The following is a 25160-nucleotide window of genomic DNA, read 5'->3' as shown; positions in this document are numbered from 1 at the left end:
ATCTGCCACGGTAAGCCGTAATACCGGGCGTTTCCAGTAAACCGCGGCCTTTTCACAAGCCATAACAGATAACTACGCCTGACATCGTGTTAGAAACTTCTCCCATGTACGTGTGTTAGGGAGGGAGGCCTTAAAACTCGACAAGCACGCGGATATTCAAGCTAAAACTCGATGTTTTGCTTGCCGGGCGTGCGGTACGCCGCCATTTTAACACTGAAGACTGGTGATGTTCTGCCGCGCGGGCGGCTTTTTTTCCAACATGCCTCAATTTTTAATAAAAAAACTATCATTACCTGGCGAGGTATGACGTTTGTCGAGAGCACTGACGGGGTTAAAGTTTTGGATGTTGTGATTTAGATGAACTAGAAAGGGATTTGTCGGGTTAGCGGCCGATTCCACGGGCCGGCGGGGGTGTTGGAGGGACGTCCCCTATGCCCGATGACCATACCATTTCCGGAGGAGCGCCCCCTAATTGAGGGAGAAACATCCCCTTTCCAAGAGGAGCGCCCCCTTGAAAGTCAAGGAGTGTCCTATTTTCTAGAGGAGTGTGCACATTCGCGAGGGATGTCCCCATTCGATTGGTCGGGGTGTAGATAGTATCACTGATAACGTTAGCACACGCGCGATTTCGCAACGGTAGTCTGCATAAACACCTCAAACTACCTCAAATGGCTCTAATTATGCAGAGTTCATGGGTAACAGCCTATCAAAATCGCTTCTTTTTAAAGAAATAAGGGTATAGAAGACCGTAAACGTTGCACGTCCTAAAATCCCAGGCAAGGTTTAGAACTTTTTATGTTTTTTTTTCATTCCAAATAATCCTATAAACCCTCTTGTTACAAAAGTTATTGTACACAAATGGCACAGACACACAGTATTCTTATTACTTAGGTGATTCTTTATAGTTTTGAAATAGACATAGTTTTGAAATAGACATACATTTCAAGCTCTGATTCATACAGTAACAAAGTTGTAACAGATTTGCAAATTGATAACAGAATCATAGGCTAAAGATAAATTTTACTTAAGAGTTGGCAATAAAACCAGCTAAATCTAGGAAGAAACAGGATCTCAGTTGTCTTGAAGTTCCTTCTTCTTACGGTAGGCAACGTAAGTGGTGCGATCTCCGTTTGGGGTTCCCATGTCGTCGTATGAGATATACACGGGGACATGCTGTTGATGGAAAAATATTAATGTTAAGATATTGATATTCGAATGAAAGTTCATCTGATTTGGTATGGTTTTAGAACTTATCTGTTCCATACCCCAAATATTGAACTCATTTGAATTTTTGACCGACGCGCTCGGTCATTGTTAGCTGTCCAGCTAAATCACTGTGGACAAGTGATTTTCTGTGACGTCAGCAATTAGTAAAATGTGCTCGGAAGTGAATAATGTAACCATAGGCACGCACTATTGTTAGACTACTCCATGTTTGATCATAGTGTAATAACAGACTGTACATATTCCTTAAGGTTTCCCAGTATTTTGACAAATGTACTACATGTTTTTGTCTTTCCTGACTGTTTCGCTGCCCATGTACTGCATGTTAAGTTACACATGTTATTCGTCCAGACACACCAGTATATGTTATCCCTCCATGTGCAATAGTACTCGACTGTACAAACACTAGTCTTAGTGGTTGACAAATGTACCATAATGTTGTTGTTGTTGTTGTTTAAAAAAAATTAAAAAAAATAAAAAAACCATAGGCACGCAACATTCTTTTTTTCAGCAATGACTGTTGGCAAATCCGACAACATTTGACCCATTGCTAACGTCACATGTACAGAAAGTCACGTGTACGCGTACACACTGATTTTAGTCAGACAGTCAGTTAAAAATGTCAGATATTCAAACGTTTGAGTTGGAAAAAAATCTTCATAATGAATAGAATGTTATCAATAAGAACAATGTTCATAATAATATCGCTAGATTAATAAGATAAATATGATCATAAAAATTGATAAGATCGTTATTGATCAGAATAACGTAGTATTACGCACTCGGCCGTTTATTGTCTCTGAAATACTCAATGTATGCATTACTTTTCAAGTTTGTTGCTCGGTTAAAAGTATTATTCTGGGCGTCAAACATAAAAAAAAAAGATCGAAAACGATGTGTGCACCAGATTTGGGTCGAATGCGAATCAGGAGGCTTAATCCTAAAATTCTCTTCGCCTACAACAAAACATTACGTTGTTGCCGGAGCGTGATTGAGCACTCAAAAGAGTTCTGTACTTTGCTATTACTTTGCATGCGCTAGATAAAGACTTGACTCTCCAGCGATTCCTGTCCCGAATATGATTTTTAAATGTTTGATGCATCTGCCCTAGGTTGGTCGGAATGCTAAGCATGTCCACGTGTGTTTTGTCTATGTCTAAGGGGCCTTTATCTTTGACCTTGACATGCGCACATGCATACGCTATCACGCTTATTTTTAGAATAAGGCTTTATCAAATATGAAGTGGGTACCAACCTTGTCAAACGCTTTACCACTCTCCTGAAGAAGCTCAGCTAGTCGTTGATGAGAACCATTGATTGGGCCACGGACAAAATTCACATAATATGTTTGAGGCCTGCCTTCTGTGGTATACACATACATCTGCCAAACAAAAACAACAGTGTAAAATAAGCGCGACATACTGGGTAGGTATTTTAGGCCAAGACTGTAGAAGTGCACATTAAAAAAAATAAGGTGTAATCGTCCATATTCCAAACGAAACACGACTGAAAGAGCCCAATAGCATGCACGCGTGTTTTTATATATGGACATACATGTAGTGTGTACACATGTTTTTTCTTATTTCTGTGAATCTATGATAAGATATGATGGACGGTAACTCATTTTATCAAGTGTTATGATACAACGGATTACACAGAGAATACATTTCCATACACCGGTCTTCACTCATCAATTTTAGATCAGCTTAAATGTGGTTGTAACTAGAGTAGGAATCAAAAACCGAAGGTCAGATTTCGAACGGCAGAGAATGCTGGCGCCACCAGTTGCAATGCAAAAACATCATCTACAAACGGACGTTGTATCTAAGCCTAAATAGCTGCTGGTGCAAAAGACAATTGAACATAAAAGACAATACGTACATTATCATTTGTTGGCTTGGGGATATCAGTCAAATTTCCTGAGAGTGGGACGCAGGCACGGTCCGTGGTGCAGCGGTCTTCACTTGTTTCGTTACTGTTTCTTGGCTTCAATACGTGCTGTTAAAGACAATAGTTCAAATGTCATTTATCGTTCTTATATATGGACGCGTCATTCATAGAAACTGATTTAGATTAACCTATACCATCTCTCTCTCTTCTTACACAATCTTTCTCTCTCTCTCAAACTCAAACTGACAAAGCATGTATACACATTAAATAGATATGCGTAGGCATCAAAATACACCAAACACACAAATTAAATCATTCATCACTCAAACACAAAAAGCATACATACTGACACACAGATAACAAGATATACGCACAACAGTGCATCACATTGACGCATAAACACATCACAACGTCACATACACAGACGCACACGCACGTACGCACACACACACATACATACGAGCGTGTTTATTGCACACACACAAAATAGACATAGCACTCGCACAAACAGACAAACGGTAACATATATCACAAAGTAGAAATGTGTTTCAAACCATCCAAAAATATGCATTTTAATGACCAAAAAGAAATGTATTTGTTACACCTGCAAAACCTAACCAAAGGTTACTTACATAGCCAAACAAAGGTTTTCCCATGTCACCCAAATTCTCTCCTCTTTCATTTTCTCCCTTGTAGTACTTCATAAGATTGTACGTCATCTTTCGGATCGGTGTTACCGTCATTCCCGGACATTTCTTGACTCTGGCGCATACCCAGATGGCTTTTCAGTAGTGTAGGAGAAGGGAGAAAAGAAATAACATACTCTTAATACCCCATTACATTAGGCGAAAATCGATCGGACGACGAGTCTGTGAGCTCTAAATTACAAGAAGGCATGCAGGGTCATGCCTCCTCGTAATTTAGAGCTCGCAGACCCGTCGTCCGATCGAGTTTCGCCTAATGTGAGGGGGGTATTAAGAACTCGCGAGAACATATCACACTAGAGTAGACTCTTGAAATAAAGTATGTTAGATAAACTGTGTTTCCTTGCCAGGCCTTGTTGACCCAACTGCCACAACGATGTCATCTAACTTCGAGGAGAAATATTAGAAATCATTCATGATATGAATGAAAAATTACAAGGACAAATGGAAAATACCCATGATTCTTTACCACTTTTAAAATTAGAAAAAAAATCAGTGTATTTAAAATCAATCATAGCAGACTCTAATGGCATGGTAACAAGCAGATCTAATTAAAGACTCACAATAACTAGTCCATGTCATTACGTTTGTGTCATTCTGATGAATTCTCCGAATGTCCTATCTCAATTGTTTAGACCATACAGTTTTTGGATACCTCGCTAGTGTATTTAATGATTATCATAACCAGGAAATTATCCGTTAAAGGTTTGATCTACATTTTTATGAAGTGATGTGGTCTTTTGCATAGAGGTGATTTTTTTAAACATTGACATTAAGCTTTTGATGATTAACGTGAAAACGCTTTCAAAATATCGAAGAAGCTCATTGCTATTGAGCAAAGTTTCTAACATTGGCACATGTCCAACATTTATTATTTTATCATAATGATATATGTAAGTAAAACTTCAGCGAAAAGAATAAGACACAATGAAACAATCCACCTGCATGAAGCTGAATTTCCATAAACTCCCCATGGTCCACATGTGATTTGAACAGGACACACTCTGAGTCATCACATGTCTTCGGAGGATAGTCGTTTGGGGGCCTCCTCTCTTCAGGAATACGTTCTTCCTGTTGGTTATCCTGTAAAAGCAATTATTTCTTAAAATCTATATCTAGAGAGTGTATGGGTGCATCAAATATAATTACGTAATGGAGCCGTTTTATTTAAAAAGAATGCTCGTCTAATTTCAAAATCATTCATCTGCATACAATGACAAAGCTTGACTTGGACCGGCTGTTTGTTATGTCAAGCTACGAAACACGTTGTCATGTTTATGCTTGAATCTGTTAATTTGCTTGTTATATAGTGCCGTCAAGTTTACATTTTAGCACATGATCTTGATACACCAGTACACGAGTGCATTGTTGATTTGGTGACATATTAAATACAGTTAATTGAAACGAAATCGTAGAATCGTGTTTTAGGGACCTCCATTCTGAAGCTGTCCTAACCCATTAGAATAAACGGATCTAGACAACAGGCCATATGCCTACCGTTTTGAAGAAAAGCAGCTCGTTGTATTGACGATCGCTTTCTCCACTGTCAAAGTTCAGGATCACCACTCGACTCTAAACAATAAATACAGTTATCACATTTTTGGAAGACTTTTCTTTAAGCTAACCACTGCCGATGATGATATGATTTTGTGACGTTTCAATAAAGCAAATATTTTCAATTTAAATGATTAAGCTTACTCCGGAAAATCATATACCTTGTGCCTTTTATGATTTAACGGCAGGTTATAAATGCACCAAATTATAAAATGTTGTCGACGACAAGTTCTATAACCTCTGACGTGTAATTCCTGTCTTTCCGGCAGGTTTAGCGTTTATTGCCATCTCATTGACTTTATGACACTCTACACGTAAAAATAAACCGACACAATACACATGCATACATTTTTACACACATAAGATACGGAAAAAAGCGTTGACTAACGTTTTTTCGGTATCGTATGTTAGTGCAAATGTGTGCGCGTGTATTGTTTTAGTTATTCATTTATATTTTCTTACAGCACCTTGTCAAAGTGAACACCATACTGCTTAGATAGTTCCAGCCGTTCCACGAAGTAATTCATGGTCCGCTGGAATTCTTCGGGGTTCTGCAGTTTCCCAAAAGGCATGCTGTAGCTATAACCCCTCAGCGGTCGTCTGAGCGTCAACTGTAACAACAATATTACTGCTACATTAAACTTACTGTATACATTGTATGTCAATTACGTAGGAACGTAATTAAGAATTAGGAGGTTTAACATTCCTAGAATGCATGCGCTGCGAAAAGAATCGTTGGTTATATGTCAAATAGGAAGGCCTCTAAGTTGGAAACTGATCCTATATCGACCATATTCATCATTTATATAACACTGTTCTGACGTATTTCGTTTAATATGTCTCAAGGACATTACCCATATAACGTTATACATACTAACCAACATTCATTTCGCTACTCACGCACTTACAACGTTGAACATCCTTACACTTATTGAAAGGTCATACTTTCCTTTTCATACTGACTTTGTTGTAAGATCTAGTAGTTATGTGATAGCTTCACCTTGTCATCATTTGGGCGAGGTGGGTTAGCTTGGTGAGTCCTGGGTAGGTACAGGCACACCTCGAACTCTTTACTACAGCTTGAAGTCGCCACTGTAGAAATATCGGACTGGAAAGTCAAGAAGAAATAATTCATTTGTTGAAAAAAAAATGAAGGTAAACTAAAATCACCATTTTTACGTTTGGGACCGCATTGTAAACATCATTAACACAAGGAGCTTTTATCAGCTGATAAAAGCTTCTTGATTAACAGTGCCAGGATATGTGTAAATACTTCACGTCTTATGACCGCATCTGTTACATGTACACTTTCGCACTTACTTCCACCAGTACCAGCCGTGCTGTGTCCATCACCACCTCACCATTGTTGTTACCGTTGACGTATGACAGCAGCCTGCTTACACCTTTTCCTTTGGCACTTTGGTATCCACATGATGTTACAGTGGTGCAGACAAACTTATCATCTGGAGAATAAACACCACTTTAACATTATTTTTTTTCTACTTTGCTTTTGGACAGACGATGACAATGTGTCACTGCACTCAGGTTTTGGTAACTTATATTAACAGTGCCACATACACGGTACAGACAGAAGGTACCCATTTTTACACCTGGGTGAAGTGAGGAAGGTCGTGTAAAGTGCCTTTCCCAAGGGCACAACGTCGGGGCGGGGCACGACGGGGATCGAACTCAGAACCTCTAGGTTCCGAGCCGAACGCTCTACCAGTTACGCCACGCCCGACGCCACGTAATTTTAACATTATTGATAACAACAACAACACACTTGCATTAAAGAGAGAGAAGCGATGTTTCGAAGTATAAGGACAGCCTTTTCCGTTTCTGATACACAGACCAATATCTACGACGTACTGTTATCGTGTCCATTTCCTATATCCACAGTCTTCGAACGGGGCTTGTTTTTAACATTTTAATATGGAGGGGGCGCTGGTTCACGATTTTCAACGGAATTTTTCGAGGAAGGGAGTTTGTCCCTAATTCAGCGGAAATGTTGTTGTTATTGTCACCGTTGTGACCTATACTTCTTGTGTGCTTTGAATAAGACGACGTTTGGATTTCCTGCATATGTGACCATTCAATTGGCAGCATTTGTGTCTATTGCGCATGCGCGGACTAAATATCTGAATTCCAGGAATTTCAAATGGCTGTTTGGCCTAACAAAAGTAAGAATGTTTCTCACTCTGATCACAGAACGTGGTTCGCTCTTCATCTGCAACCGCATCCCAGGCGCACCATGGTCTGTCAGATTCTGACGTCACACACTGGTTGTATTCCTTTCCTTTGTAAGTAAAAGGGAAGGTGCAGATTCTCTCCTGTTTGAATCCTTGGAAGACGTCATTTTCTTGAGAAAGGAAGGAAAAAATTGTAACTAACCCAACCCAATTTGTTACTTGACCGAAACGCGATTATTAATCTATCTTTTATGTAACTACGCTGTGGAAGCTCGCTGCTGAAGAATTATCTGCTTTTACAACATTGTGAGTTGTGCATTTTTAAACTCGAAAACACTGCCTGGGGTGCCCTTTAACACACAACATGTTGTCTTTCTTGTAAGGGAACAAATGTGCCTCAAAGCTTCAAATCATAAGAAAGAAATCGTGATCTTTGTTCCAAAAAAATACAACAGCCGGCATAAATGTTCTCACCTTTTACATGAAGGCTTGCAGAGTCAAAGGCAAAGCTGTCTACAGCATCCTGCTCTACACTAAAGCTTTCTTTTATTGCCACATCAATGTGGGAGGCGTTGGTCTGTCCCGCTGTTGTCAGGTGGAATCCTACGTTGATTTTGTCATCAATAAATGATGTTACGGTCAGCTTTAGAAACTCATCAAGTGACTTAGAGAAAGTCTTGGTCAACTGCAAAAATACAACAAGGGACGTTCACATAAATTGATGTCATTTTTGCGGACTAATGGGCTATCATACATCTTTCACGTTTACTGTTTCATCTTATATTAATTCAACACGACCAGACACAAAGCCAGAAAAATCACAAACAGACCAAATATACTAAAAAAAAAACTTTCAAACATGCACATATGCACACATATACATAGACAAACACACACACGCACACACACACCACAACTCACACCCAGCACACAGAAACAAACGCATACATGTCATGTGTACCTCAGTTTCCAATCTCGTGGCAAGTTCCTTAAAGGCTGTCGTACTACTGTCATTCAGGTCTCGGGAAAACGTCATGTTTGTCATCGTTATGACGCCATCAAACCTCTTCACTCCCATGTTATCTGTATTCGGTAACAAAATGCATTTTTGAGCTTATTGAGCTTTGATACTTACTGGCATTGGAATTTAAATAAATATGAAATTAAAAGGCATGTGCAATATGATGTCGATACAACTGTGTATTCTTATTGTTATTGAAAAAATTACAAAGAAACATTATGATCAGTATTAATATGGATTTAATTTACCAAAAAATCTAATTAGTTATTTGGTTAAATTATCGGCTTTCAACATTTGATAGGTTATTTTTGTTTGTGATAAGTTATCGTGTAATGCAGGTTGTATTATTCAATATTTAATTAGCTTTCGCTGTATTTGTTCAACGCAGTGACATTGACAAATAATTGAATAGATGGAAGTGATGTTTTATTTTACTGAACGGAATAATTTTCATTATTTCTACAGATTCCGATGTAAAACATCTGAGTTTTCTCATAATCCACCTCCAAGGAGAAAGTTCCACGCTGACGGCTTCTTTCCTAGAACTACATCGTTTCGTTATGAAACAAATTTCCATGGAATGGCTTCCCCGTTTGGTATAATTCAAAACTTTTCAAGACAAGGTTCACCAAACATCTTTCTTCAGAATCAAGCGATGTAACCTAAAACGCATGAGTTGCTTCATGAGCCTTGTTTTGTGGTGAACTTTAAGTAAATTGAAAAAAAAAACAATTACCTTGGTCACAGTAGGACCAGTGGCCGGCGGCGAACACGGCATCCCAGGCACACCACGGGCGATGTGACTTGTGGTAGGTGCAGTTGTGGAAGATCTCACCATCCACGATGAACGGGAAATAGCAGGGAGGAGGTCTTACTTTGCCTTTATGCTCATGGGATTCATCTAAAAAGATAGAGAGATTGAAATACATTGATTTTATAGTGCACATTGCCTCTATAGCATGGAAAATGTCAGACAAATAAGAGAGAGAGAGATCAATATAGATAGATAGATAGATATTTGGATAGATGGATAGATAGATAGATAGATAGATAGATAGATAGATAGATAGATAGATAGATAGATAAAGATAGATCTAGTAAGATAGGTAATTAGGTAGAAATAGATAGGCTTTATTTAAAAGCAAAGTTCAGTTTATGATTTGTAAATTGTCAGCAATCCTATGTTTTGCAAAATTCTTTCATATCATACGACGAATAATTTCATTTCAATTTTTAAAATAACAATACACTGAGGCTTTATTATAGTTGGGCATTGATATCAAAGGTTGTGTCTACAAAACCATTAGCATTGGCACAACCTCCCCAAAACTCCAGTTGACTGAGAAACTATTATTATAGGTTTAAGGTAAACAAAAGCAGCATTCAAAAATCTACCATCTCCCCTAATACAATTATCAGTACGGAACATACCTTTGCAGAAATTCTGCCGACATGAATTCCTTCCAGCCCCTACATTTGAAGATACCACAGGTTTGGGCCAGGTGATTTCCCTTCCCCTGAGACACTTTGGCAGTCGCGACTGGCTCTTAACGGCGCCTTCAGCAAACTTGTAGTAGTTCTGGACTTTCTCATTACTAGCGAAGATGAGTAAAGCTCCTCCAAAATCTTCCCAGCCATCCTTAAGATCACTAACATCACTAAGGGATAAGAAATATCATCTTTGTTAAACATCATACTTAAATGACATGTCATAACATGGGATTCGCCAGGGACAGAAAACATGTAGCTTTCCTTCTCAATTTATTTTAGCACATTATCTAAGACAAGAAATCCACATATCTACATTTTCTAGCTCCTCAGGTTCAAATGTAGTTAAATGGTAATTCTAACAATGACATGTTATACGTCGAAAAAAGAGATCAACAGAAAGTCAAGAAATGCACCAACCTTCACTTTTTTTAATGAAAAAGGATAGTTGGATTTTCAACTTTTCAATGAGACAGCAAAATTAATGTACTTATCTATTTCGACTTCAATTAAAAAATGTATGCAAATACGCCTTAAATAAGATGAAAGCAATGAACTGACACAAAAGTTAGTATCATTTTTATCCTACAGTTGAAAACCACTTACCTTCCCAAAGGACGCAAGTAGTAATAGTAGTCATCTTCGGACCAGACGGGTTCTTTCTGCTCCTTGAGGATGGAAAACAACTCGGCCGCCTCCTTGTCAGGAGTAACCCCCAGCTTTTGTCCCTGAATCATCCTTCCGTACATGATGGCGCTCGGTACAACGTCAATAACTACCTACGTTGAAGAAACAATAAATGAAAATGTTTTAGAACGAATGTAGTATTAGCATATAATGTGAAAAAAACACCGTCCACAAAGATATGCCTAGGGTAAAAAGGCAATCAGAGATGGCACACTAATCATTCCGATCCTACAGACGAAATATTAGCACCGAAAACCGTGTCCTCATCAATTATGTCATAGACAATGTACAATAACATTTACCTTCATCAAATCAACATTTGTCACAAGTACTCATGTATGAATCATCTACCAAGAAAGAGCCATACCATTTTCCCAATGATTATGCAAAACAGGTACTAAGTAACAGTTTGAAATCCTTCATATCCAGTGTCGTTGCTCTCGAGCATAAGCCCTGAGGTTGTTAAGTAAAAACCAGCTCGAGGGCCTAAGGTTTCTTCCATTTGGGAACTGCTGCTTACGCATCAAGTATCCATTTACAGCTTCATGTTAGGTAAACATAAACAAACATAGTAATACGCACCAAAACGAAAACAGGTTCAGATTCAGCTTTATTGGTTCTTGGCATGGCAAAGTGCATTATAAATGCCTTATTAAATGTGCCAAAGAATTACATTCCTTAAAACAAGTTAAGCAAAAATAATCGTTTCTTAATTATACTTATCCTGCTCGTTTGTTTTGTTTCTGTTTTTGTCAGCAGCGCTAGCCCTTTGTAATAGCCAGGGGCTAGTTGTGCACCCTTGGCTGTGCATCCTGGACAGCCAAGCAAACAAATAAATAAATAAATAAATAAACATACCTCGTCATCAGTCGGTGCAGGCGGGTGTCCCACAGGTTCCTGGGTATAAAGGCGCCGACAGTCACCTCCCGTACAGGTGCAGAACTGATGTAGGTCTGCGTTACAAAAGTACCTGGGAGGTCCATTTTCAGGTCTAGGAAAGAGCAGTTAGAATGTCAAAGTTATTATTGTCGTAACAAACTGTTTGTGAATGAAATTTAAATGTATGGCATCAATCAAGTCGTTTATATTACAATAAGGCAAGATTGTGAGTCCCATAATCAAAGTACTCATTCATTTATTTAGTTTATGCACCAGTCGTATACATACAAATGCAAATAAGGATGACAATTACCACAAAATGTCAATACACCTGTATTGAAAGTCTGTATGTTACTAGCACCACCCCCCCCACCCCCCCCACCCCACCCCCCCCCACACACACACACACAAACACCTTAGGTCAGCAGCTTTTTGCGATGTTAGGTAATGTGACTTTTAACACATGCCTTAGTTTTCATTACTTTAAACATTAGCATTGATCGATTATATAATGTAAAATTTTCAAAATCTTTGCCTTATTCCGAAGGGTAACAGGTCGTTTTGCCACAATGTCAGTTCGCCAACGTCATTTGGCCATAAGGTATGTCGCTTCGCAACAAGGCAACAACACTTGCCAACTTGCAACACTTGTGGGGAACTTAAATTGGCGAACTGACATTGTGGCAAAGCGACCTGTATAACATCCACACACATTCCAAAAGACTAACTTTTGTCGTTTGCTCCCTTGAAGTAGTTGATGATTTTCCAGTCCGCCTGCTGTGTGGCGTTCACGACTGAAGAAGCGAACACCGTTGTGGACGCGATGACGAATCCGGGAATCTGAGTCACGTTGTATTGTCCGAGACTGCACAGTTCACGAAGTTGGCTGCATATAGAGTGTAAAATGTAGAAAAAATATCATAAAGTTTGTTCCTTTTTGTAATGTTTATCCAAAAGGTTATGGAAGGATAAAACTATGTATGGATGCATTCACGTGCGTATTAATTTTCGATATCAAGATTCAACTTACCATTGGGCATGGCCTAGCAGAGTGACCGCCACGACTACCATCAACAGAAATCTTTCCATGGTGAGAAGTAGTCTTCGATGCCAGGGTACCTGTCAAATAAAATGTTATTTTTGTCCTCTAGCTCTCAGTGCTGATTTTTTCCACTCAGTATACTTGGTGTTAAAACAGGAGTGAGCAGGACAAGCATGTTTGCCTGGAGTACAAATGGTGCCGACAAAGCAGGTGGATTATAGAAACGAAGGCAGTAGGAGCTAGGTGGAGCCGCACATGATGAATCGAGCCAAAACAATGCTACAGGTTTTATGAAATTTATACAGATGCATTTTTAGCTTAACAGGGATCGAGAAAGGGAACGAATGTTATAAAAAGATACGTTCACGCATACAACGCATACCCAAATGGGATTCATACTAATTTAAAAAATTCTGTAAGAAAGATTCAGGTACCCCTGGTATCATGACCTAGATGGGTTGTTGAATGCTGTCAAAATGTTGTCATAGTTACAGTCGCCATGGTAACTGTCACCGTTACCACAATGCCACAATTAAAAACGTCGTTATGGACAATTCAATGTAATAAGGCGACATATCCCTCTAACGTAAAACCTCTGTTTTAACAAGAAGAAGAAAGGTCTAGGTTTTTTACATATAATGTAGGGCACGCACATAATGCATTTTGTTTACGAAGATACAGTAATCACATGTGCCAACACTCAATCACGTATTGTCCTCTTTATCTTACGGCGACCCCTTACTGACTCCCTCAACAATGATAAGACGTTACATAGAGATAAGATGACGTGCAATGATTTATCAAAATAAGTAACAGCATGCCATGCATCAAAAGATGAATTACGGCTTTGCCAAAAAATCTGGTCTATGGATTGAATTTCCATGTTCCAACAAGAATAAACTTCAAGCTAAGGTCTGTAGAAAAATAAAGTTCAGGTAACTCATATAATCGCAATTATTTCGTCACAGTAGGCTGCTATAGCCAATATTGACAGGCGCAGGTTATATTTACATATAACATTTTGTAAGCAATTGAAAGAAAAGACAATTGGGACGAGAGGTGCCCAGGTCAACTTAAAAGTATTTTACGTAAAAGTGAGACAATAGCTATGCCATAAGCAGTTACTCAAGCAACTGGATATGGTTTTGGAAACGGTCAGACGTTTCCGATAGCATCCACTATCTTTTGTCAGTGCTAGTGTCACTGAAGAAAGATAGTGGATGTTTCGTTCAAAGTGCTAAGAAAAATGATGACTTATTCCCCTAAACGTCTGTATTCAGTCCTTATATGATTGTACCGGGTATCTAAAGACCGTCCAACCCCCCCAAAAAAACTAAAAACAAATTTAGAGTCAAACGAGATGTATACGTACTGAAAACAGCATGTGTAATCCTGAAGGTTTCAACACTTTAGATATACCGTATTTTAGACATTTTTAAGGAGGCCTTGATGAAATATTAGTAACACCATCATTATTAGTCTTACGGTGCCAAGCGCAATTTTCTTCACACGAATCACAAGTCGTAAACAATCAAAAATGTTTGTACGCTTAGATGACAAAAAAACACACAGTATAGAGAGATAGACGAGCATACCTTTCCGAACTTCTACGAAACGACCTCTATACAGTCCTTTTTTTTTTGGAAGACGCAAAGCAGATACAAGACCAGAGGAGCAAACAGCACATGTACAGATACTCTGTACGGACTGTTACTGTGTTGTCATCTTCTTATTGTTGACTAGCATGTGATGGCTGTTTAGCGTTATAGTTAATGGTTGACAAAATGAGAAAACATCAGCCGTGATAAACAAATAGATATATGTCTCTTCGTAATTAGTCCTCGTAATGTTGCGTAGGATTAAACAGCTCCCTTTGCTCTGTAAATATCTGTATTTATCAGTTTTTACTTGATATTCACTAGTATCAAATATTAAATATAAAGAAGACCATCTAAGTTTACTTGGACAAAGTCGCGCTTGCAAGTGGTGATTAATTTTCGTTTGTAGTGAGTTTTATCTGTATAATCTAGTACGTGCAGAACTACATGTAGCTGACGTGCTATTGTCTTGACGTTTTGGTCTTCTCTACCCCTCCCTACCTCTGTCTTTCTCTCTCTGGATGTGTGTGTGTGCGTGCGTGCGTGCGTGTGTGTGTGTGCGCGCGCGCCCTCGCTGTGTATGTGTATGTGTGTGTGAGTGTGCGTTTGTCTGTGCCTGCGTGTGCAATGTGTGTTTGCATGTGAGCGCAAGTGTATGTACAGTGCAGTTTCTCCATGTTCTGCCAGGGGGCCTAGTACACCTGCGTATGTGCCATCATTAGGAGACCCATCAACGGTCAACTACTTGTTGCCATCGGGCAAATGAACTATCAATTCCTGTTATCTCTCAGATTTATACATATTAATAACCATAAAAGATGCCCCCGAGTGAGTGGTCGGCGTCAATTAATCATTTTTAATTTTAGGCGTTTTAGCGCCTCGTCCTTATACCCCCCCCCCTCAAATTAGGCGAAAATCGATCGGACGACGAGTCTGTGAGCTCCTAAATTACGAGGAGGCATGGCCCTGATGCCGACGAAGAAATGGCAGAGTCCCCCCCTTCCCGTCAGGGTCATGCCTCCTCGTAATTTAGAGCTCGCAGACTCGTCGTCCGATCGGTTTTAGCCTAATGTGAGGGGGGTATAATAACTAATTACTGAGTCGCAATTCTTTTTATGAGGCGCGAATAATAGCCTAAAACCGATCCAGGCTGGTATAAGTAATACCTGACCCCGTGTTAGTGTGGTTCGCCAACCGAGACTGGTAAAGCCATGCCTTCGCGGTTATGACGTCACATTAAAAGCGTCGTAATAAGCCCAGGTCACACGTGCACATTCAGGACATTCCAAACATTTCTCTCTCGACCTCTCCAAATCAAGGTTGATCCTTCGATAGGATTGACTGGAAATTGACCCTATTCTAGCTGCAGTTCGCTTCCCAGTAAAATCATGGGAGAATAACAAATTCCTGAGTTTGATTTTTCAGAATTCCAAGTCGACGACTGTTAAAGACAAAGGCAACCACGCCGACGAACTGCAAGCAACAAATGACCTTGCTGGAGACTACAAAACGCAACCATATTTTGGAGAAGGTCGAAGCTCGTGATCTGCTATATGCGAGAGAGAGAGAGAGAGGGGATTTACTGGTTGAGACATAGCCTGGTAATCAGTCACCCCCAAGGAAGGTTCGGTGGTTCGGTATAAGTAAATTAATACAACTGACTTGACAATGTAGCCCGACTAGTTCAAATTCACTAACCTGCCGCTTTTTCTTGCCCGAAAAAAAATATTGGGGTAGGTTTAGTGTCAAGGCGGTTGAAGTGCTAACACTAGGCCGAGAAGACTCCGGAGTCGGCCCGATTTACAGCTTATTTAGGGCAAGGACTTTCTTTTGTCGAGATAAAGTCATTCAAATTAAATTGTTTGGTTCACGGAATTTTCAGTTGTTCAAGAAAATTGACGTAGTTAGCTGGTGAAAAAAAGAAAAGAACAATGACCGACCCAAATGCTATGTATCACAGGAGTAACAAAAATCAGAAATTTTGGAATTATTGAATTTGACGACGCCATTTGTGCTCAATTAGAAAGAAAATGGCCCTCCTTTGCCACCTTCCACGTGCGTTGGTGTTTACTGTTGGGTGGGGTGGGGTGGGGTGGGGTGGGGTGGGGGTGGTGCGCTTAATAACGTTCTTAAACATCTGAGCCAGTTTCTTGAGGCAATGCGTAGTGTCTGCGCCTTTCTGCTAGACCCAAATACTACATTCGCGGCTAAAGAAAGTTTCTACCCCCATCCCCTCCCGATAATACTGCAAGTGCAGAAATGTCCGCGTTAGTTTTATGTTCGCGGTGGCCATTTCACCGCAAACTTAAAACCACCGCGAACATGTATCCATTATAGTATGTGACTACAGTAAATGGCGCTACCGCGAACTTAAAACCCACCGAGAAAACTCCATTTTCCCGCTACCGCGAAATTGAATGCAGTTATAGTAACCGCCCTGGATCCCGATCACTGAAGGCCACAAATGTGGGTAAAAAGGAGGTACAAAAACATGAAGAGACAGGATTTATGTAGAAAACGCTACTACGTTCTAATTCTAATAGAAAGTGAAGCTGGGGGTATATAAATAAAGATAGCTCACACTTCTGTGCTTTGATAAACACAAGAGGGTGTGTTTTAACATGAGACGTGCACATATGCACGTAACATACGTTTGTAAGGAAGCTGAGGTCACTCTGCCTCGGGGTATAAGTAAATAACACCTTCATTTTTAGATGAAATCGCAGTTAGAAATGCCTGTAAGTTTTTATATGGCCAACACATTGTAATGGTTACCTCGGTCCTTCATAAGACTGCTTGATTTTATTATATGACATAGAGAACATATCATAGTACATGGCATTGCAGGTATGCTTTGATAGGAAATGGCAACGATAATAGCTATAACTTCAATTTGGTATCTCTACACAAAGTGCAGTGTTTGGCCCTCAACTTTCCCGCCAACTACACAGTGATACAGATCAAGTATGGAATGTCAGAAAATTCAATTTTAGCCTTAAAAATCTAGTTTACGTTTCAAGACTTTTTTATGTCATTGTTGGGTAACTAAAAATAAAAAAAAAGATTAGGTGAAGTCAAATTGTTAACAACTTTATACTCGAATCCCATCTAGAGAGTGATTCCTGATTTTAAACGATGCATTTCTGTTCGTAACTCCATGTTTGAAAAAAAAACGTCGTCACAAAAGTAACCAAACGACTACCGCATTGTGTAAAATATTTCAAATTTCGTTCTAAAGTAAAGCGACTTATCTCCGACCTTGGAATGGTGGATTTTCTTTTGTTGGCTTATCTCCTCTATCACCATTGGGTGACGCCTCTGCCCGATTAAGGGCGTGGCCAACGTATACCATGCGGTCGTAGTACAATTTTGATGCCATAGGAGTTTCAAGCAGATTGTGACAGAATTAAGCACCTATAAGGATCTATGGCAGGAATTTTGTGCAGTAAGACAAGTAAAATTTGCAGGACACATTTATTGTTGTCCCAAGCGCCCTATGATAGCGATCTTACATACAACGATTGCACGGACAGTGCCTTAAGAAATTGGTGGCGCAATTACATTCGTAATTGGACGTATTACGAATTGACAATATATAATACTAGTATTCAATAACAAGGATTTAAAAGATAATAGACTTTAGTACGACATAAGCCCGAAAATCCAGTTACTTCCTTCAGCTTACAATCTTTGTGCGATCTTTAATATACGTATGGCGATCGAACGACGAATATGGCGATTCAATGCAATGATATGATCCAGATACCTCGAGAGAAATATATGTTTACACTATCAAGAAATTTTCTCTCAAACAGTTTTATCAAAAGCATCTAAATTAGAAATGGTAGAAAATGTTTATGAAGTTTATTGTTAGAGGAACTGTAAAATCAAGAACAGCTAAATCTTAATTTTCACTGTTGCTTTAAACAATCCGAAATATTTATATTTATCTCTAGTTTTAACGCTAATAATTCTGTCAGGCGCACCATAGATACGCCTACCACTTACGAAAAGGATTTTGGAGATACTATTGAAAATAATCTCTCTCGATTCAAAGTGATGCATTACGTAGGATATTTCAAATTCCACCCTCCCGAAAGAATTGTTAAAGACCAATCCCTGTCCGTGAAAAGGAGACTATTATCTATTGTTAGATAATCATCCCTATCATTCAAAGGTGACACTTCGATCCTTGTAAGGCAACATTCGTTAAAACGAGCCCTGGAGGAAGGTCAAAGGTCACGATGACGTAGGAGGGAAGGGCTTGTGTGGTATCTCCCATCGTCCATTTCGAGCAATGGCGGCTGACACCAAGGCGTCACCTCTCGAGAGATAAATACCATTGAATAATTTATAAAGAAATAAAAGCCATTCAATTGTTCTATGTTTTTAAATATTTATGAGAAACAGGTCGTTGTCTGTCAAACGAAAATTATAAAGGTAAGAAATTATATTTATTTCTTTTGGAAATTTCTGGATTATCTAATAGTGAATGAATGAATCACATTCCAGGTATATGCATATATCGTTCCGTTCATAATAATCAGTATGAGTTTATATATGGCTTTCTATAGAATTTTTTTCGGTGACTTACAAAGACCGAGTTTTGTTCTTGAGTATGTCCTTGCCACCGCCCTGTGACCCACCCCTAAATTTTGAATCTTTAATGAGCTTTGAGATGAGAGATGCAGTCAAGTATTCTTTGCATTTCTTATCAGCGCGCAAAGAAGTATGTAGCTTTTTGTTGTGATGTTTACATTATATTGAATAATATATATGTGGATCGTATGCGTTTGAGTTATCATAACGTTAGATCAGGCTATTATGTCGTATAACCTCAATTTTTTTCTTTAATTTATAGACCTCAAAGTGTGGTACTGATTTGGGTTTACACCAGTTAAAGCTTGTCTTCGTGTCTGACTACAGAGGATAATAGTGTTCAACTGTAGTTACGCCTTGCGGTGGATTACTGTAACGCTGTGAGGCACAAAAGGGACACTTGCCGAACCAGTTGGACAAGGTCGCACCCTTAATAGACAAACGCCCATTATTATAAGACACCAGCCAACTCATACGAGTCATCGCAGACAGCCATTTTAGGTGGACGTTTTTGTCTTGCAACCGAGGACTGAATAAACGCGGATAAAACATGGCTAGGTACAGGGGAAGGAACCTGTTGTATGAGAAGATGGATTTGGACTTTTGGAGGGCCATTTTTGCCGAGTTTCTGGGCACGATGCTGTACGTGTTTGTAGTGTGCGGAGCCCATGTCATCGTCGCTGTGTACAACGGGGTAACAACTTACGCCAGCACGCCAACTGACTTCCCGCATGATCAGGTCAGCCCTATCATCATTGGTCTGGCGTCCGGGCTGGCTTACGCCACCATGGTCCAGATGTTCGGACTCAACAGCGGTGGTCACTTCAACCCAGCGGTGACCATCGGCATGGTCATCGGTCAGAAGATCACCATTCTCCGGGCGTTCCTGTACCTGTGTGCGCAGGTGGTTGGCGGGATCGCTGGGGCGGCCATTATGTACGGGTAAGTGGAAGAAACATGCCATACCGTGAGACAACAACAACGATCAGGCAAGTCAGAAAGTTCCAGTCTTTAGCTGTACATTCTAAGGACAGCCGTTTTTATACGTACTGGTTGAAGCCTCAGGTACATTCAACGGAGGGGGGGGGGGGGTGTTTCTGTAGAAGTGCAATAGGAAACTCGTAAAAGGTGTAAAGAAAATGGCGGACTGCATTGTTGTGTTTTGTAAATGTCTGACACAAGATATTATCAACGGAACAGATTATGTAGAAGGAAATTTGAAGTTATTGCAACTGTCTTCGAAACAAAGTAATTTTTTTACCATAGGTGTTGAAATGGAGTATTGGAGTGGCCTCTAAAGGTGGGTCTCGTGTGGGTGGCACTGATATCAACCACACCCAACATTCTTTACAGTTTTTACAATCGTCATCAACAATGGCGCGAAAATAGAGAACCATATGTCCAATGCCTTATACATATCTACAAAAGCTTTCAGACAAGGCTAATATAACTAGTTGCATCTTGTTTAAATTAAACAGAAAGAGAATTCTATTGGAGAAAAAAAAACTTCAAAAGCGTTCAGTAATTCAATGTATCATAGAAAACAAATTAGACAAAATCTTGCACTGTGCTTAAAATAAACAACATATTTCAATCTGAGAGTAAATTCCAGAATGGTATTTTTTGTAGCCTAAAACATTGCATTTATGATGAGTACCTTTCCATTACTTGCCTATGATTGGGTAACTCTGAATGGATTTGAGATAATTATGTTGTAATGAAGATAATGATTTTGGAACAACTTCTGAATAGGTGCAGCTATACTTACATTCCTTATTATGGGATTTTAAAGGAGAATGCCGGCACACCTTTATGTCATAGTGACTCACATGGCATCTAGAGTGATAGCAAAGTAAATTGGACAATTCGCCCGTCACGTCAAATGAATTCTGTGCTTTCTGTGGGTTAAAGAACTTTGGAACTTTTAATTAAATTTTAAAGTAATCTCCAAACCCTAGGATATCAATGCATGTAAAGTTTTAAACCACAATATAGCTGTACAGATGTACGATATGTATTGCGAGACTTAGTTTTTTGACAGGAACAAAAAAGTATTTTTGCGCTGTGGCAAGTTGAGATAATACTGTAACACAAGAAACAATTTTCGCGGTGTTATTTCGCTTCGGAGGGCGAGCGAAATTTCCGCAAAAAAAAGGCCGCACAAATTTCAAGATTTAGACTAGAAAGTTCACTGCATTGCATCAATCGACATTACGTGACCTTCTACGCATATCAACTGTCAAGTACCGTCTTGCTTTAAAACTTATCAACAAAACAACTTTTGATACGCAATACGCGGATTGCCAGCGTGTGAAACAGACCCTCAGTATAGAATATCAAAATTTAAAACAACTAACATCTTTGATATCACGGTGTCACTTCGTGCGAAAATTTGCAACAGCTAATATTTTGAATATTACGGTACCCCTTCGTGCGAAAATTTGACCCAACCTACTTCTGACCCGAGGCAAGGTAAATAGCTGGGTAATTACCCGTGATGCACTAAACACTGTCCTGTGTTCGGTGCTAACACCATATTGGAATAAAAAACGGGTATTTCTTTGTCTTTGTATTTTCATAGATCTAGAAAAATTCTATCATGAATGAACGCTTTCAAAAAAACGTAACCATTTTTTTTCTGTTTGTAACTCATTTACGTACGGTATACCGTAAACCTACTTTTCAAGAAGATTTCGATGGAAAAAAATCGTGAATTTTTGTCTTATATTTGGTCTTTTTCTGTCAGTGACCCCCCTCCCCAAGGTCACGCCTTTCCCAATCAACCTCTGCTTCGAGTACCTTAAACCAACCATAACACAGCAGGTTTTTACTGAACAATACAAGCTGCATATTCAGACAGATTTAGGCGACCCATTCACACCAGGTTGCCCCCCTGCTCTTTTGATAAGTCACTAGTATGGTGGATTCTTTAGAATATTCCAGAAATTACTGTCATATATATATATAACGTTTAAATACGGACCTCCATTCAACGCCCTATCGGAGAGTGTCCCTACCGAAGCTAAGTACTCATTTTCACCTGAGCAAAGTGAGGACAGTTGTGTAAGATGTCTACTCAGGGTGCAAAACGTGAAATAGGGCAGAACTTAAGCCTCAAGCCCTGGACTTAAATTAGTGTCTTGATCAAACAGTCAAGTATCTTTATGTCACGTCTTTCCCACCTATTGAACCATCGTCTTTACTAAAACACTATTGTCTTTCCTGAAGGTTGTCACCCACAAGCACCGTGGCAAGGAACTCTCTGAGGAACTACATCGGAATAACCACACCAGGGATGGCGGTAAGTCGTCTTTATCTTCTCCATATAAAATAGAGATACTGTAAATGCATTTAAGTTCGCGGGGATTTAATTTCGCGGTAGCGGGAAAATGGACTTTTCGCGGTGGATTTAATTTCGCGGTAGCACCATCCACTGTAGTCTCTTACTGTTATGGAAAAAAAATTCGCGGTGGTTTTAAATTCGCGGTGAAGCGGCCGCCGCGAAAACCGCGAACACCAATCCACCGCGAACATTTCTGCATTTACAGTATTGTTTTTTGGATGTGTTTCTGTCTGTAGTCAGCCTAACTCGGGAACATCTTGATGAATTATGATGATATTTTGTATCTGAGTCGGTGATAGAAAGACGATAGTCAAAGCAAAATTAGGATGATTTGTGATCTTGATACTGCAGCATACCTTCCGTTTTCTATCAATCTTTTGACCTGGACTTGCCATGGTCTTGATTTCTTGGTGGCAGATAACTTGTGATGTAAGGAAGAAGTGTTATTTGGGTCACCTTGTAGCTTTATCTGGGTCTTCATTTTATGTATACTAACGGACCCGTGTTGAAACAGACTGTATACTACATGTAACATAACTACACGGTCTCATAAAAACATTGCATTCTTTTATCAATTATGAATTTTTTGCAACTTTTTTTTCTTCTTTACAAAAAGTAAGCGGAAAAGGGACTATAATGTACTATAGGATGGCACTACTTAAAAAAAACATTAGAGAGAGAGACAGAGAGAGAAAGGGACAGACAGACTGACAGACAGACAGACGGACAGAGTGAGAAATATAATTAGAGTACATCACACTTGTTTGATAGTTTGAAAACACTAGTAGTACTTTTAGATAAGTACATGTTGGAGAGAGTAAATGATTAGCGAGATAAAATGCCCTAGTTTTAGTGATGTGTAACCTTATGAGTAGAGAGGGGAGGGGGGCTGAATAAGAGGTCAAGGTAAGACGGGGGCAATGGTTTAGATGGGGCTTAAACAGAATTATTTTAAACATTTATACCAATTACATATTATGTCTTGCTTTGTTGTCTCATTGTGACTTATGTCATTCACTTAGGAATCTGGATTTCTGACAAACGCTGACGTCACGTCTGCCCAAGCCCTGGGAGTTGAGATCATGTTCACGTTCATCCTCGTCTTCACCATCTTCGCCACCGTCGACCCACATCGTAAGGTCCTCGGGAGCGCTTCGCTCTCCATCGGGCTGCCGATCGCCATCGCCTCCTTTGCCGGGGTAAGATCACATCTTTGTATATGTTTATCATAAACGAAGTGCTGTTTAAATTTGACCGCTAGATGGAGTTCCTGCGCGGTCAATATACATTTTCGTTTGTAATCCAACAGTGTGCGTATCACTGCACGAAATCAATAATTTCCAGGTGTTTCAAGGGACTTACACACCTGTGAAATGTTCTGTGTCCTGGCTGTGTACATGACTTTCCTGGTTCGGCGTGTAATGTCCTTGTTTTTTTCTTACATACCTGGACTCGCGCTTGTGCAGGAATTTCTAGGACCCTTACACCAGACGTGTAGGGGAAATAGGCAGACAAAGGCGTGGCGGCGCCTATTCTCAAAGCCAAGCTTGGGTCGCGGGTTTACTGTTTACGGCAACTACTACCCCTGCAACCCAGCCTAGGCTATGCTTGGACAATTAATAAGCAATGAGGTTTACATTTTAAACACAAAATAAGGGGGAGTGTCGGGGGGTATTGAATGGTTGGTATGTCTACCCGTGACATCGTCTGACAGAACAAAGTGGAACAAAATACAACTATAAAAAGAAACGACATCCACAATTTTAGGAATACAATCAAGGTCAGAAAGAAAGGTCTACAAAATACTAAAAAAACAATCATAATTAATGAAGCTGTGATTTGTTTGGCCCGATATTTCCAACTTATTTGGAAATCCTACGGTCGGCGCGTATTGAACGGGCCATTCATATTCATTTCTACATGTCGGAAAGAAATAAATGCTAGGGATAGATCTTGGCTTATAAATAGGAAAGTATGTCTTAAACCAAGGAGGTTTCAACTTCCTTGCTTAAACAAACTCGTCATTTTCATTACATAAACAGCAGTTCGTTAGCCGGATGTGTATTGCATTGTCTAGCGCAGACAAAGGCCACAAACACCCAGCGTTCATTGAATCATTCTTATTTCTTCTTTAATCATTTTGCACTCACACTGAGATTCTGTTTCAACATACATAAATCTGAACTGCTGCAATAGACTTCTGCGTGTATCGCGATAATCAGTTACGTGATCTGCCCCCTTTGTATGAAGAGCTAGGAAAATAAACTAAACAAAGAAGTTTAATTGGGAAATTCGTAAACTAGTGATGTACGATGTTTTTATAGAGTGCCTGTCGCGTCATAGCGAGGAAGTTGAACTGAAACGACGTTGGACATAGGGAAAACATAGGACTGCGATCTGATTTATGGGCAGCTTTTTGTCAAAAGAATAGAGAGAACACGGGACAAAATACAGTCCATTTTCTTGGTTACTGTCTCTAACTTTGGCTACTGTCGACGCACAAACTGAGTGAAATGATCTATGTTAAGATATAACCTCCTTGACTCGATGTACTAATTTTTTGTCCCGGGTTATGTTCTTGATTGTACAAACTAAATGACAACGTTGAACGTTAAATTTCTACCGATGTTTCAAGCTGTTGATAATCACAGCGGCATGTTTCACATCTTTCTTGGCAGGTATTGTTTTACTGTGAAGTGAAATACGGGTAATCAGGCAGCTCAAACAACCTCCTTGACGTGATTGTAACAATAGACATCATGGCTGGTACTAGCGGTAGTTCACAGCTCTTTGTGTCTGTGCCCATGCAAATTCTTCAGAAAAAGCCAATAGAATTTCTCCTCGCACAATTATAGGGTCAAACCTTCGGCCAATCAACGTGCCAGTCACAATTTTCAAATTCTTCAGTTGAGTTGGTATTGTGAATTCTGCGTCTTTGCGTGG

The 25160-nt window shown here is 39.6% G+C and overlaps 3 protein-coding genes across 3 annotated transcripts in view; 1 reads left to right on the top strand and 2 right to left on the bottom strand.

Annotated features, from left to right (window-relative positions):
- Nucleotides 1-923: 923 nt before the first annotated feature.
- Nucleotides 924-8639, bottom strand: LOC118421301. Its single transcript, XM_035828534.1, has 12 exons — nucleotides 8522-8639; nucleotides 8035-8245; nucleotides 7569-7730; nucleotides 6692-6834; nucleotides 6372-6479; nucleotides 5839-5982; nucleotides 5315-5389; nucleotides 4759-4900; nucleotides 3746-3894; nucleotides 3105-3221; nucleotides 2479-2604; nucleotides 924-1173 (listed from the first exon to the last, which is right to left on the bottom strand). The coding sequence occupies exons 1-12, from the start codon at nucleotides 8636-8638 to the stop codon at nucleotides 1072-1074; spliced, it is 1596 nt and encodes a 531-aa protein (XP_035684427.1). The 5' UTR covers nucleotide 8639; the 3' UTR covers nucleotides 924-1071.
- Nucleotides 8640-10024: 1385 nt separating this feature from the next.
- Nucleotides 10025-14372, bottom strand: LOC118421579. The gene is made up of 6 exons (XM_035828926.1): nucleotides 14273-14372; nucleotides 12666-12754; nucleotides 12364-12521; nucleotides 11615-11747; nucleotides 10676-10848; nucleotides 10025-10239 (listed from the first exon to the last, which is right to left on the bottom strand). Exons 2-5 carry the CDS (start codon nucleotides 12722-12724, stop codon nucleotides 10845-10847), a joined length of 354 nt encoding a protein of 117 aa, XP_035684819.1. The 5' UTR covers nucleotides 12725-12754; nucleotides 14273-14372; the 3' UTR covers nucleotides 10025-10239; nucleotides 10676-10844.
- Nucleotides 14373-19315: 4943 nt separating this feature from the next.
- Nucleotides 19316-25160, top strand: part of LOC118420961 (lens fiber major intrinsic protein-like) — a 12115-nt gene continuing 6270 nt past the window's right edge. Inside the window, exons 1-3 of the mRNA XM_035828063.1 lie at nucleotides 19316-19816; nucleotides 22103-22175; nucleotides 23240-23416. Coding sequence (XP_035683956.1) covers nucleotides 19425-19816; nucleotides 22103-22175; nucleotides 23240-23416 — 642 coding nt within the window. The 5' untranslated portion in view covers nucleotides 19316-19424. The remainder of the gene's footprint in view (nucleotides 19817-22102; nucleotides 22176-23239; nucleotides 23417-25160) is intronic.

Source organism: Branchiostoma floridae, chromosome 8, assembly GCF_000003815.2.
Source record: "Branchiostoma floridae strain S238N-H82 chromosome 8, Bfl_VNyyK, whole genome shotgun sequence".
Lineage (NCBI taxonomy): Eukaryota > Metazoa > Chordata > Leptocardii > Amphioxiformes > Branchiostomatidae > Branchiostoma > Branchiostoma floridae.
Note: the sequence above shows the minus strand (reverse complement) of the source record. Positions and strands in the feature narration are given on the sequence as shown.